Below are 12,061 nucleotides of genomic sequence, written 5' to 3' on the forward strand. Positions count from 1 at the left end.
ATTGTGATACAATGAATTATAAGTGAAATAATCTGTCTAAACAATTTTTTGAAAAAATTACTTGCGTCATGCACAAAGTAGATGTCCTAACCGACTGATATTTACTGTTTCATTGTTGATTCTTGACATAGTTGGTATAACGCTGTTCTGATTCCATTTTATTACAGTATTTTCTTAAATTATTAGCTGGGATTGGGTGCTCGACTTCACTACAGACAAATTCTAGCATCAACACACACAACAAAGATAACATGAACGAAAATAAACTCTCCCTATAACCCGATGAATGAATAAAAACTAAGGTACATAAACAAGTTGACTTTATTAAGTATGTCGGTCTATTAACATTCACTTCAAATAAAAATATCATACTGTTCTTAAAAGAGGGCAGAGGTGAGATCTCCAAGTTCTGAATCCTAACTTGAGATCCACACAGCTCAACTTCCACATAAACCATGCATTGATGGCAATGCCGGTGGGATATTTGTGAAAATTCAACATACGAACCTTAGTGTGTGACATGAAAGCTATATTTGGGCCTATAAACCTTGACACTTTTCTATATTTACCGACCAAATACACTGCCTTTACCCAAGGGCTAAATGAAAGCCAGTGGTTGAGTAACAACTTCAAGTAGATTTCTTCTGTTTTTTCTTCTCTGCCTCATCTTCTTTCTCTTTCTCGATCTCAGCCACCAGGGTCTCAATTTCTTTGGACTCCAATAACTACATGGAGCACCAACAAAAGAAAGAAGCAATTAACTCATAGACAAGGACATGTGTAAAGCAGCAAATACTGGGATCAGACCACCAAACTCTTTGGTGAGGTTACCTTCAGTGGCTGGTTTCTTCTGATCACAGCGAGATCAATGTTCTTCCCACCAGACTGAACCACCTGTAAACATAGTTCAAAAGGTCAAATGTACACAATGGATTTATGCTAACAGCCACATTTTTGGCCATATTGAATACCCAAATATAACTGTCTCAGACCTACAGAAGTGCCTAGGGGAGTAGGAAGTAGGCGTCGGTTTGGAGTTTAGCATAAAAATGACAGTGGTTGACCTCACCTCAAGCAAGGCTTTGATTGCCAGCTTAATCGCCTCGTTGTCAGTGGCGATGGCTTCATCTGTGTAGTTCTTCTCCAGGAATTCCCTCACTGTCTTAGCACTGCGGCCAATTGCATTTGCCTGAATAAAGAGATGGGTAACAAATCAGTAACTGAGTATTTTTAAAACATTAAAATACCAATAGTGTGGTTTAAATCCAGCTCAATACCTAATGTTTATTTTCAAAAACAGACCGCACAATTAAGACAAGACAATCAAACTTTTGCAATGATACACTTTAGATAATCATTGTGGCTATGAAAAACATTAAAACATATTTATCTGTTGAGAAAGGTGAGATATTTTTGTGGATTGGCTGACCTTCCATGCATGGTATGTTCCTGAGGGGTCAGTCTGATAAAGCCTGGGGGTCCCATCGTAGTCAAAACCCACGATCAACGCCGAGATGCCAAACGGTCTTCGTCCATTACTCTGAGTGTAACGCTATAGAAAAAGATAAAAAGCTGGCTTCATATGAAAATAAACAAACAGTCAAGTATCATATGGACTCTAGTTTACTCTACCAAACTGGGTACAAGGTAGCCTTGCATGCAGGCTTGGGGAGTAACGGATTACAAAACAACTAACTGTAGTCCATGACCAGCAAAAATGTTGTAATCAGATTAGATATACTTTTGAAAATCTGGATGATTACTTCTAGGGTTACTTAAAAAAAAAAAAAAATGTTTTGGGGGTACATTTATTTTCCTAATGACATTCAAAATCAGCATTGAAAAAAGGCGCAAGTTTAAGTTTGTCATGTCTGAAAGACCACAAATCAGAGACTAATATGATGACACACCAAATGTGTCTGATGGATAGAGTGGCGCAGCGGTCTAAGGCACTGCATCTCAGTGCTAGAGGCATCACAACAGACCCTGGTTAAATTCCAGGCTGTATCACAACCGGCTGTGATTGGGAGTCCCATAGGGCGGCGCACAATTGGGCCAGCATTGTACGGGTTTGGCCGGGGTAGACTGTCATTGTAAATAAGAATTTGTTCTTAACTGACTAGCCTAGTTAAATAACAAAAAATGGAATGTAATCAGATTACGTTATTTCGTTTGGGTAATCCAAAAGTTACATTTGTGATTACAATTTTGGACAGGTAACTACACTGAAGAGAAATATAATAAGCCATGTTTCATGAGCTGAAATTAAATATCCCACACGTTACACACAAAAAGCTTCCCTTAAATTTTGTGCACAAATTTGTTTACATCCCTGTTAGTGAGCATTTCTCCTTAGCCAAGATAATCCATCCACCTGGCAGATGTGGCATATCAAGAAGCTGATGAAACAGCATGATCTTTACACAGGTGCAACTTGTGCTGGGGACAAAAAGCCACTAAAATGTGCAGTTTTGTCACAACACCACAGATGTCTCAAGTTGAGGGAGGGGGCAATTAGCATGCTGACTGTAGGGATGTCCACCAGAGTTGTTGCTATGGAATTTAATGATAATTTCACTACCATAACCCACCTCCAACGTCGTTTTAGAGAATTTGGCAGTACGTCCAACCGGCCTCACAACCGCGAGTATGGTGTCGTGTGGACGATCGGTGTGCAACTTTGTGAACAGAGTGCCCCATGGTAGCAGTGGGATTATGGTTGTCAGGCATTAGCTACGGACAATGAACACATTTTATCGGTGGCAATTTGAATGCACAGAGATACCATGACGAGATCCTGAGACCCATTGTCATGCCATTAATCCGCTGCCATCACCTCATGTTTCAGCATGGAAATGCACAGCCCCATGTCGCAAAGATCTGTATACAATTCCTGAATGCTGAAAATGTCCCAGTTCTTCCATGGCCTCCATGCTAACCAGACATGTCACCCATTAAGCATGTTTGGGATGCTCTGGAACGATGTGTACGACAGCGTGTTCCAGATCCCTCCAATATCAAGCAACTTCGCACAGCCATTGAAGAGGAGTGGGACAACATTCTACAGGCCACAATCAACAGCCTGATCAACTCTATGCGGAGGATGTGTGTCACTATGCATGAGGCAAATGGTCACACCAGATAGACTGATCCATGCCACAACATAAAAAAAAAAAAAGGTATCTGTGACCAACAGATGGTTATCTGTATTCACAGTCATGTGATATCCATAGAGTAGGGCCCAATTAATTTATTTCAATTGACTGATTTCCTTACATTAACTGTGACTCAGTGAAATATTTTAAATTGTTTGCATTTATATTTTTGTTCAGTATAGTGGTTAGATTCTGGGTTAAAATCAGAACAGTATTATACTAGAGACATGATACATTAGAAGTAATACTATAGTATCTGAGGAGTGAGAGACTGATTTTTACACCATAAGTTAATTGTTATCTGTAGGAGTCAGATTAAACTATAAAATGAAAGAGAAACACCGTGTCTTTTCTATTTTACCATTGCTTTCTGAGATACTATTATTTTCTTACGGAGTTATCAAGAGTTGTAATTCTAAGTTGATTGGTTATTCGCATTTTTGATTTAACATGTTTTTGAATCACAATGTGAATCATGTGTTCGAAGGGAAAATACAGGAGTATGAACTCATTTTGAAAATGGTTTCATCAGTAACAGTATGTTATTATGCTCTTTCCTCTCTTGAGGTTACCATGGAACGTGAAATCGGATCATGTCCTAAGACATGGTAGGAATAATTTGACCACAAACAGTGTGTGAACCTCAAAACGCTCCCTAACCGGCTGAAGAAAGAGCGACAAAGGCGTTCAATGCGACAGTGACTTTTAACACTTCTGAGTCCGAGCCAAACCTGGGAACGGGCGGAAGGAGTGCTGAGACCGCGCGTGTGGAGAGAGATAACGGCTCAGGTGAGAGACTCGTGTTCGTGGGAGAAACGGATGTATCCATTTGGATATTGAAAATCGGGACATGATCAAGGGCCATCAAATGTGACAGGCACGAGTTACATGTGCCGTTGGGAAGATGAACTGTAACGCTATCTGAAGAAGACATGCTAGAATGATAAGTGCCGGGAGGGGGGGGGGGTCTACACTGCGAACAATTTCGACTAAGTACGCATTGAGATATCGCTCTTTCATTACCAGGTGACAGGAAAACAGGGACAAATGGGGGCTGTAATGAGAAGAGCTTTTACCGGTAATAAAAAGGTTCAGTTAACAAACATACATTCTAACAGGGATGATGTGTGCTAGGTTGAGAGACTTTAATTCGAGTCGTAGACTCAAAGTAAGCACTAAGGACTGTCATTCTGAATTTGAGTTGGATAATTTATAAAATGTTTTAGTTATGATTCAGAGAAAGGGGGGAGGCTCTAAAACAGTGAGGGCACTGCAAAAATGTATTAGGCCTAGGGAGGCTCTAGAAACCTTATCTCTAAGTATCCTCCGACAGGGAGGTTGTTAGAGAACTCACTGGATGATAGCTTGGGCCAACCATTAAGGCTTTTTTTGGTTTTACCAGGTCATTTTTATGTTAAATCACAATACATATAGATGGCTGGAAGATACGGCACAATTAATTGCATAAAAGGCTCATAGTCTGTGTTTTGCAATAACACCCAAGGATGAAAATGAAGGAAAAGGCATGGAGACCAGCATCATATGGGTATAGAACGTTACGGATGGACAGTTCTTTCCACAGTTTTAGTCGCATCAAGGGTGGTGTGAAGTTACTAAACATGTACTTTTCTTCCCTTTCCTTTTCAAGTCAATATGTTTTTAGGTTTCGTGGAACATAAGAGTGATCCTTGTTCCAGAGGGGCTGATGTATATTGACTAATTGATTTGAGAATGTTTTAGTATGCTTATAACTGTAGAAGTGCATTAGGAGTAGTGACTAGTGTTTTATGGGTTAGATGGAATGATATTTGCAAATGTATCTGCAGCAGGAGGTGAAGTAAACGAGGCCTGTGTTTGAGACAGAATGTTTATATAGGGCTGTTAAGTGGGATGGAATGTGACTGCGGGGGAGATCTGTGGGGGCTCATAAATTAAGGTTGTGGTGATAGAGGGGTATCATTCCCAGAGACTATGTATATTGTTACAGGAGGAGAGGGAGGACCGCTAACTGTGCACAATATAGGGACTATTATGAAGTTAAATTGAACATTACACAAACCCAGATCATGGTGTTAGGTTGGATATTCTTCCAACTCATTAATCTCGTTCCCAATTTCTAACCGCCGGAAAACACTTGACAGATTACATGCAGTAGTTATTCTCACAGCAGTCGCCTGTACCCCTGCACACTGACTCGGCACCAGTGCCCCCTGTATATAGCCTTGTTATTGCTTTTATTATTGTGTTACTTTTTATTATAGCCTACTTGGTAAATACTTTCTTCTTCTTAAACTGCACTGTTGATTAAGGGCTTGTAAGTAAGCATTTCACAGTAAAGCCTACACTTGTTGTATTCGGCGCATGTCGCAAATAAAGTCTGATTTGATTTGTAGGGACAGTAATTGAAGGAGGCTATAGTCGTGGGCCATGTTAGGAGTAGCAGGGGTTACTTTAGTAGCATTGTTGGGTTATCAGTTTGAGGACTCATGCCAAATGGCTGGGTAGCTGGGAGACTGATGGGAGTGCCGGGGGCTGTTATTCAAATGCCACAAATTAGTGATCTGCCCATAAGGGGGGAGTGTATGTTGTCAGGAAATGACCCATGCGTTGCAGTGTGTATATCCTCAGGTGAAAGCAGCACATGAGGAGCAGGAGATAACCTAGGCACGGGTTGAATTCTGGAGATTGAGTGTACATCAAGATACACCAGGCAGGGATGTTGGGACAGCAATGTTCTGGTCTACACACAGTACTCCTTACAGCACCTGCAGCGGTGAAGATCGTCATGTCTCTCCTCGGTGGGCGCATAGTTCTCACAGGAAGTGAGGTCCAGCTGCATAATGGGTGAGCTTGAAGACGCCATGACAAAGGAAGTGGAGCTAAAGAGAGAGAGACTAGATTCCACCGTAGACATGCAAATTGGTTGGGTCTGGGAGCTACTTTAAACATAGTTGGGTTAGCTGCTTTATTGGTTAACTTCACTAGGGTAGGGGGCAGCATTCGTAATTTTGGTTGAAAAGCGTGCCCAAATTAAACTGCCTGCTACTCAGGCCCATAAGCTAGTATATGCATATAATTAGTAGATTTGGATAGAAAACTCAAAAGTTTCCAAAACTGTTAAAATAATGTCTGAGTATAACAGAACTGATATGGCAGGCGAAAACCTGAGGAAAATCCAACCAGGAAGTACTATTATTTTGAAAGGCTGTTTTTCCATTGAAAGCCTATCCACCATACAAAGACTTAGGACCCAGTTCATGATCTCTATGGCTTCCTCAACATGTGATCAGTCTTTAGGCATTGTTTCAGGCTTTTACTCTGACAAATGAGGAAGATACACCGCTTTCAATGAGAGGACAGTGGAAATTTCCAGACATGAACCAAGCACGTGATCGGGAGAGCGCATTTCTTGTTTGCCTTTTCCATTGACGAAGCTTTTGTCCGGTTGAAATAATATTGATTATTTATGACAAAAACAACCTGAGGATTGATTTTAAACATCGTTTGACATGTTTCTACTATCTTTATTTGTACTTTTTTTTATTTTAAACTTTTCATCTTCGCGTTGAGAGCGCGCATGGTGCCTTTGGATTTCTGGATTAAACTCACCAACAAAATGTAGGTATTTGGTCATAAAGATTAACTTTATCGAACATTTGTTGTCTAACATGGAGACCTGGGAGTGCCACCAGATGAAGAGCAAAGGAAAGTGATTAATTGTAATGCTATTTCTGACTTTTGTGACACTCTCCTTGGTTGGAAAATGGCTGTATGGGTTTCTGTGTATAGGCGCTGACCTAACATAATCGCAAAGTGGGCTTTTGCCATAAAGCCTTTTTGAAATCTGACACAGCGGTTGCATTAAGGATAACTTTATCTGTATTCGTATGTTTAACACTTGTATCTTTTATCAATGTTTATGATGAGTATTACTGTTATTTGATCTGTCTGCACTTTCACAGGATGTTTGTTTGAGACAATGCATTTCTGAACATAACACACCAATTTCAAATTAGGTTTTTGGACATAATGATGAACTTTATCGAACAAAACACACATTGTGTAACATGAAGTCCTGTGAGTGTCATCTGATGAAGATCAAAGGTTAGTGTTTCATTTAATCGCTATTTCTGACTTGTGTGAGCCCTCTCTGTGGCTGGAAAATGGCTGTAAGGTCAGCACCTAGTCACAGAAAACCAAACATAATTGTTTGGTGTGCTTTCGCCGTAAGGCTTATTTGAAATCGGCCACTGTGGCTGGATTTACAAGAAGTTTATCTTTAAAATGGTGGATAATACCTGTATGTTTGAGGAATTTTAATTATGGGATTTCTGTTTTGAATTTGGCCCCCTGCAATTTCACTGGCTGTTGTTGAGGTGGGACACTAGCAAATCCTATTTGTTGTCATGTTTCCAGTGTGTCCATCTGTGTTGAAGTGACTGCATGGGAGAGAGGGCAGTGGGTAGAATTTCCCATGGGGGTGGAGGGAGGGAGAGGGAGGGGGAAAGAGAGAGGGACAGTAAACCCAGTGTTCCAGGCAGGTTAATGCATCATATAAAAGGATAGATGTGGGATAATTGTACTCTAAACAACATTTTGGAGGCATTGATATGAAAGTCTATACATTGCTGAGTTACCTCAAGAAGATGTAGCGTTGATTAGGGATACGCACTTGCCTATCAGGTGAGGTGCCCAACAGGTGGCAATGGAGGAGAATTGGGAACAAAGTGAAAATGACATGGCTTGGGAACACCTCTCAGAACCTGGGGCCGGAAAGGGGAAGACTGGGCGAAAGCATTAAGAGGCTTTTAGGGCTTTCATTTATGTGGAATCCAGCAGAAAAGTATCCTGGAGTCATAGAGTCGAAGAGAGTGGGAAGTGTCATGGTCTCAGACTTTGGTTTTCATGCATATATAATTATGCATAGCTTACCACATTAATACTGTTATGTTTAGTGTTTCTCGTTGCTTTGCAAGTTTTGCGCTATCACTCTTGGGAACCAGAAGGAGAACATTGAACTGGGAGAAGTCAACAGACCCAGGGGACACGTTATAATCAGTGTTCTATGAGGAATGGAAATAAGATTGTGTATGGTGTGATCATAGAACAGAGGCCATAAGTCTCAGAGTTTGTAACCCTCACTGTGAATGTTAATTATGTTTAGTTTTTGTTCATGTTTTACTAATGATTGTTTGTCCATTGAAAAGTAATTTCCAAGTGTATGTAATGTTGAACAGTATGGAGTTAAATGTTCAAAACAGGGGACTGTTAGATTCTGGGTTAAAGTTGGAACATTATTATTCTAGAGACACAAGACACATCAGAAGTAATAGTATAGTATCGGAGGAGTGATAGAGACTGGTTTTTACATCAGAAGTTAATGGTTATCTGTAGGAGCCAGATGGCTTTGGAATGTGCTGGGTAGAGGGGAGGCAGTCACATGATTGCTATAGGTGATACTGGTGGAGAGCTTTGGATTGGGAAACAAGGGGGTTAAAGTCAGGTCACCTTAAGGGAGAAGGAACGGTTTATTATACCATCACTTCGTCTTCCTGTAGAACCATAAAAGATGGAAGGGTTGGAGAGAAGGAGGAGTGCATCTAAATTGGAGTATATATACTTGTGGTGGTGGAAACATGTTTTGTCCAATGCAGCTGTATTGATCCTCTGGGAAGAATTAAACTTGGTTCAGCTTTCATAGTGTCCTTAGAGTTTTTTATTCTGAGAATTAGAACCTAACAATAGTAACTGTAAAGGATTACATTCTGAATGTAACCTACCCAAACCTGGTAGCATGTGCCGATGCTGTCACTCTTGGACAACATCACCACATTGACCCAACACAAAAAGTCGCCTCTGTGTCACTAATGTTGAATAAACTTGAACTTCCACTGACAGTTGTCCAGGTGGTTGGTCTTTATGACGTTGACAAAATAAACACAGTGAAGTCTTATTAAACAGACTTTTTAAACGTGGGTCTGCTACAGGTTCCTGACAAATTGCTTCCCCTCACATTAAAATAAAAGTCTTACACAAGCCATCTCTTGCTTGTGCACATATGAGAGAGACTATTGGAGAGCTGTGACTTCCTGTTTTAGTGAAATCTAATTGCTGAGTGGTGTCTGTCACGGATGGCAATAGCAAGTCGTTAGGGGCTGTTAGTTGGAGGTGGTGTGTATTGTACCTGTTTCAGGGTGGCGATGTGCCGTGTGATGTACTCAACGGTAACTGGGTCCTCCACTGTGAGCCTGTGACTCTGGCACTCCACCCGAGCTCTGTTGATCACAATGCGGGCATCTGCTGTCAGACCTGACAGAGGCAGACAACTGGTTAAATAAGAGACAATAAGAGCGAAACGTTCAGCTGGTTTGGTTATGAGCCACAGCAAACCAAACAATATTGAAACCAGACGGAAAAAAACTCCCTAGACAAAGTTTTACCTCTGGAAACAGCCATTACACAAATTGTTCTTGCTAGGCAATGTTAGCTACAGTTGAAGTCGGAAGTTTACATACACTTAGGTTGGAGTCATAACAACTCGTTTTTCAACCACTCCACAAATTTCTTGTTAACAAACTGTCTTGTTTACAGACAGATTACTTCACTTATAATTAATTGTGTCACAAGTCCAGTGGGTCAGAAGTTTACATAAACTAAGTTGACTGTGCCTTTAAACAGATTGGAAAATTCCAGAAAATTATGTCATGGCTTTCGAAGCTTCTGATAGGCTAATTGACATCATTTGAGTCAATTGGAGGTGTACCTGTGGATGTATTGCAAGGTCTACCTTCAAACTCAGTGCCTCGTTGCTTGACATCATGAGAAAAATCAAAAGAAATTAGCCAAAACCTCAGAAAGCAAATTGTAGACATCCACAAGTCTGGTTCATCCTTGGGAGAAATGTCCAAATGCCTGACGGTAGCACGTTCATCTGTACAAACGACAGTACGCAAGAATAAACACCATGGGACCACGCAGCCATCATACCGCTCAGGAAGGAGGTGCATTCTGTCTCCTAGAGATGAACGTACTTTTGTGCAAAAGTGCAAATCAATCCCAGAACAAAAGCAAAGGACCTTGTGAAGATGCTTCAGGAAACAGGTACAAAAGTATCTATCCACAGTAAAACGAGTCCGATATCGTCATAACCTGAAAGGCCGCTCAGCAAGGAAGAAGCCACTGCTCCAAAAGTGCCATAAAAAAGCAAGACTAAGGTTTGCAACTGCACATGGGGACAACGATTGTACTTTTTGGAAAAATGTCCTCTGGTCTGATGAAACACAAATATAACTTTTTGGCCATAATGACCATCGTTATGTTTGGAGGAAAAAGGGGAACGCTTGTAAGCCGAAGAACACCATCCCAACCTTGAAACACGGGGGTGGTAGCATCATGTTGTGGGGATGCTTTGCTTCAGGAGGGACTGGTGCACTTCACAAAATAGATGGCATCATGAGGAAGGAAAATTGTGGATATATTGAAGCAACATCTCAAGACATCAGTCAGGAAGTTAAAGCTTTGTCATCGCAAATTTGTCTTCCAAATGGACAATGACACCAAGCATACTTCCAAAGTTGTGGTAAACTGGCTTAAGGACAACAAAGTCAAGTTATTGGAGTGGCCATCACAAAGCCCTGACCTCAATCCTATAGAAAATTTGTGGGCAGAACTGAAAAAGCATGTGCGAGCAAGGAGGCCTACAAACCTGACTCAGTTACACCAGCTCTGTCAGGAGGAATGGGCCAAAATTCACCCAATTTATTGTGGGAAGCCGTTGGAAGGTTACCCGAAGGCATTGCTACCAAATACTAATTGAGTGTATGTAAACTTCTTACCCACTAGAAATGTGACGAAATAAATAAAAGCTCAAATAATTATCTACTATTATTCTGACATTTCACATTCTTAAAGTAAAGTGGTGATCCTAACTGACCTAAAACAGGGATTTTTTTACAAGGATTAAATGTCAGGAATTGTGAAAAACTGAGTTTACATACACCTTAGCCAAATACATTTAAACTTCCGACTTCAACCGTACTTACTTTGGCATGTCGTCTGATGATCAAGATAACATACAAATGAATGAATATGTAGTTAGCTAGTTAGATACCTGCGAATGCCATGCAAACATGTTCGTCTAGGGCGCAGATCTTGCGGACTGTTCTTTCCTCCTGTAGTTTGGCGACAGACTTCTTCTCAACTCCAAGGACAACAATGTCTTTGCCCCTGATGCCCACCTAAATTAGGAATGGGGAAATGAAACAGTTTAGTAGTTCGACACTAGCTAAGTAATTTCACCGAAATTCAAGTAAATATTGCGTTCAACAACAGAACATGATAGCTAGCTAAATTCAGTTAAGTTAGCAATTTTCTCAAACAGCATCACAATGTTACGTTAGCTAGCTAGCTATCTTTTCATACATTTATAGCTACATAGTAGCTAAATGACACAGCTTACGTTAGCTTAGCTTCATAAACTTACAGCAGTGGAGCCTTTCTTCACAGCCTCTTGTGCATATTCCACCTGAAAAAGGTGACCGTCGGGAGAAAACACAGTGATCGCCCTGTCATATCTTGCTGCCATTGTGTTTCTCGAAACAGATGTACTGAAATGTTTAAAACGTGTAGCTAGCTACTCCGCTAGCGAATGTTTGCCAGCTAGTTTTGAGTGAGAGTAATCACAGGGCGCATGCGCTTGAACTCTTTCAATTTTGAGCATAAATTCACAGATGCCTCTGCAACATTTTTTTTTACTCAACAGCATTTCATTGTTATCATGTGGTTCCGGGACTATAATAAGGGTTTAATACAGACGTTTTCAGCGCTGTTTGGACCCTTTCCGGGGGATACTATTTTCCATTCCCCTGTGGCCTTTGGGTTGAGTTTAGATTATTCTACCTTTCGAC

The 12,061-nt window shown here is 40.8% G+C and overlaps 1 protein-coding gene across 1 annotated transcript; it reads right to left on the bottom strand.

Moving 5' to 3' along the window:
• Nucleotides 1-303: 303 nt before the first annotated feature.
• On the bottom strand, nucleotides 304-11,867 carry LOC115103004 (proteasome subunit alpha type-7). Its single transcript, XM_029623541.2, has 7 exons — nucleotides 11,638-11,867; nucleotides 11,266-11,392; nucleotides 9,340-9,464; nucleotides 1,430-1,552; nucleotides 1,070-1,189; nucleotides 832-894; nucleotides 304-725 (listed from the first exon to the last, which is right to left on the bottom strand). Exons 1-7 carry the CDS (start codon nucleotides 11,737-11,739, stop codon nucleotides 630-632), a joined length of 756 nt encoding a protein of 251 aa, XP_029479401.1. The 5' UTR covers nucleotides 11,740-11,867; the 3' UTR covers nucleotides 304-629.
• Nucleotides 11,868-12,061: the final 194 nt, after the last annotated feature.

Source organism: Oncorhynchus nerka, linkage group LG20 (genome assembly GCF_034236695.1).
Source record: "Oncorhynchus nerka isolate Pitt River linkage group LG20, Oner_Uvic_2.0, whole genome shotgun sequence".
NCBI lineage: Eukaryota > Metazoa > Chordata > Actinopteri > Salmoniformes > Salmonidae > Oncorhynchus > Oncorhynchus nerka.

Bases quoted from the DNA above. Each gene is read 5' to 3' on its own strand.
- LOC115103004 (XM_029623541.2), bottom strand. From the start codon at position 11,739: ATGGCAGCAAGATATGACAGGGCGATCACTGTGTTTTCTCCCGACGGT. The intron at 11,393-11,637 runs GTAAGTTTATGA...TTCCTAATTTAG, and splicing joins TGAAGAAAGGCTCCACTGCT to GTGGGCATCAGGGGCAAAGA. The intron at 1,190-1,429 runs GTCAGCCAATCC...CTCTTTATTCAG, and splicing joins GAACATACCATGCATGGAAG to GCAAATGCAATTGGCCGCAG.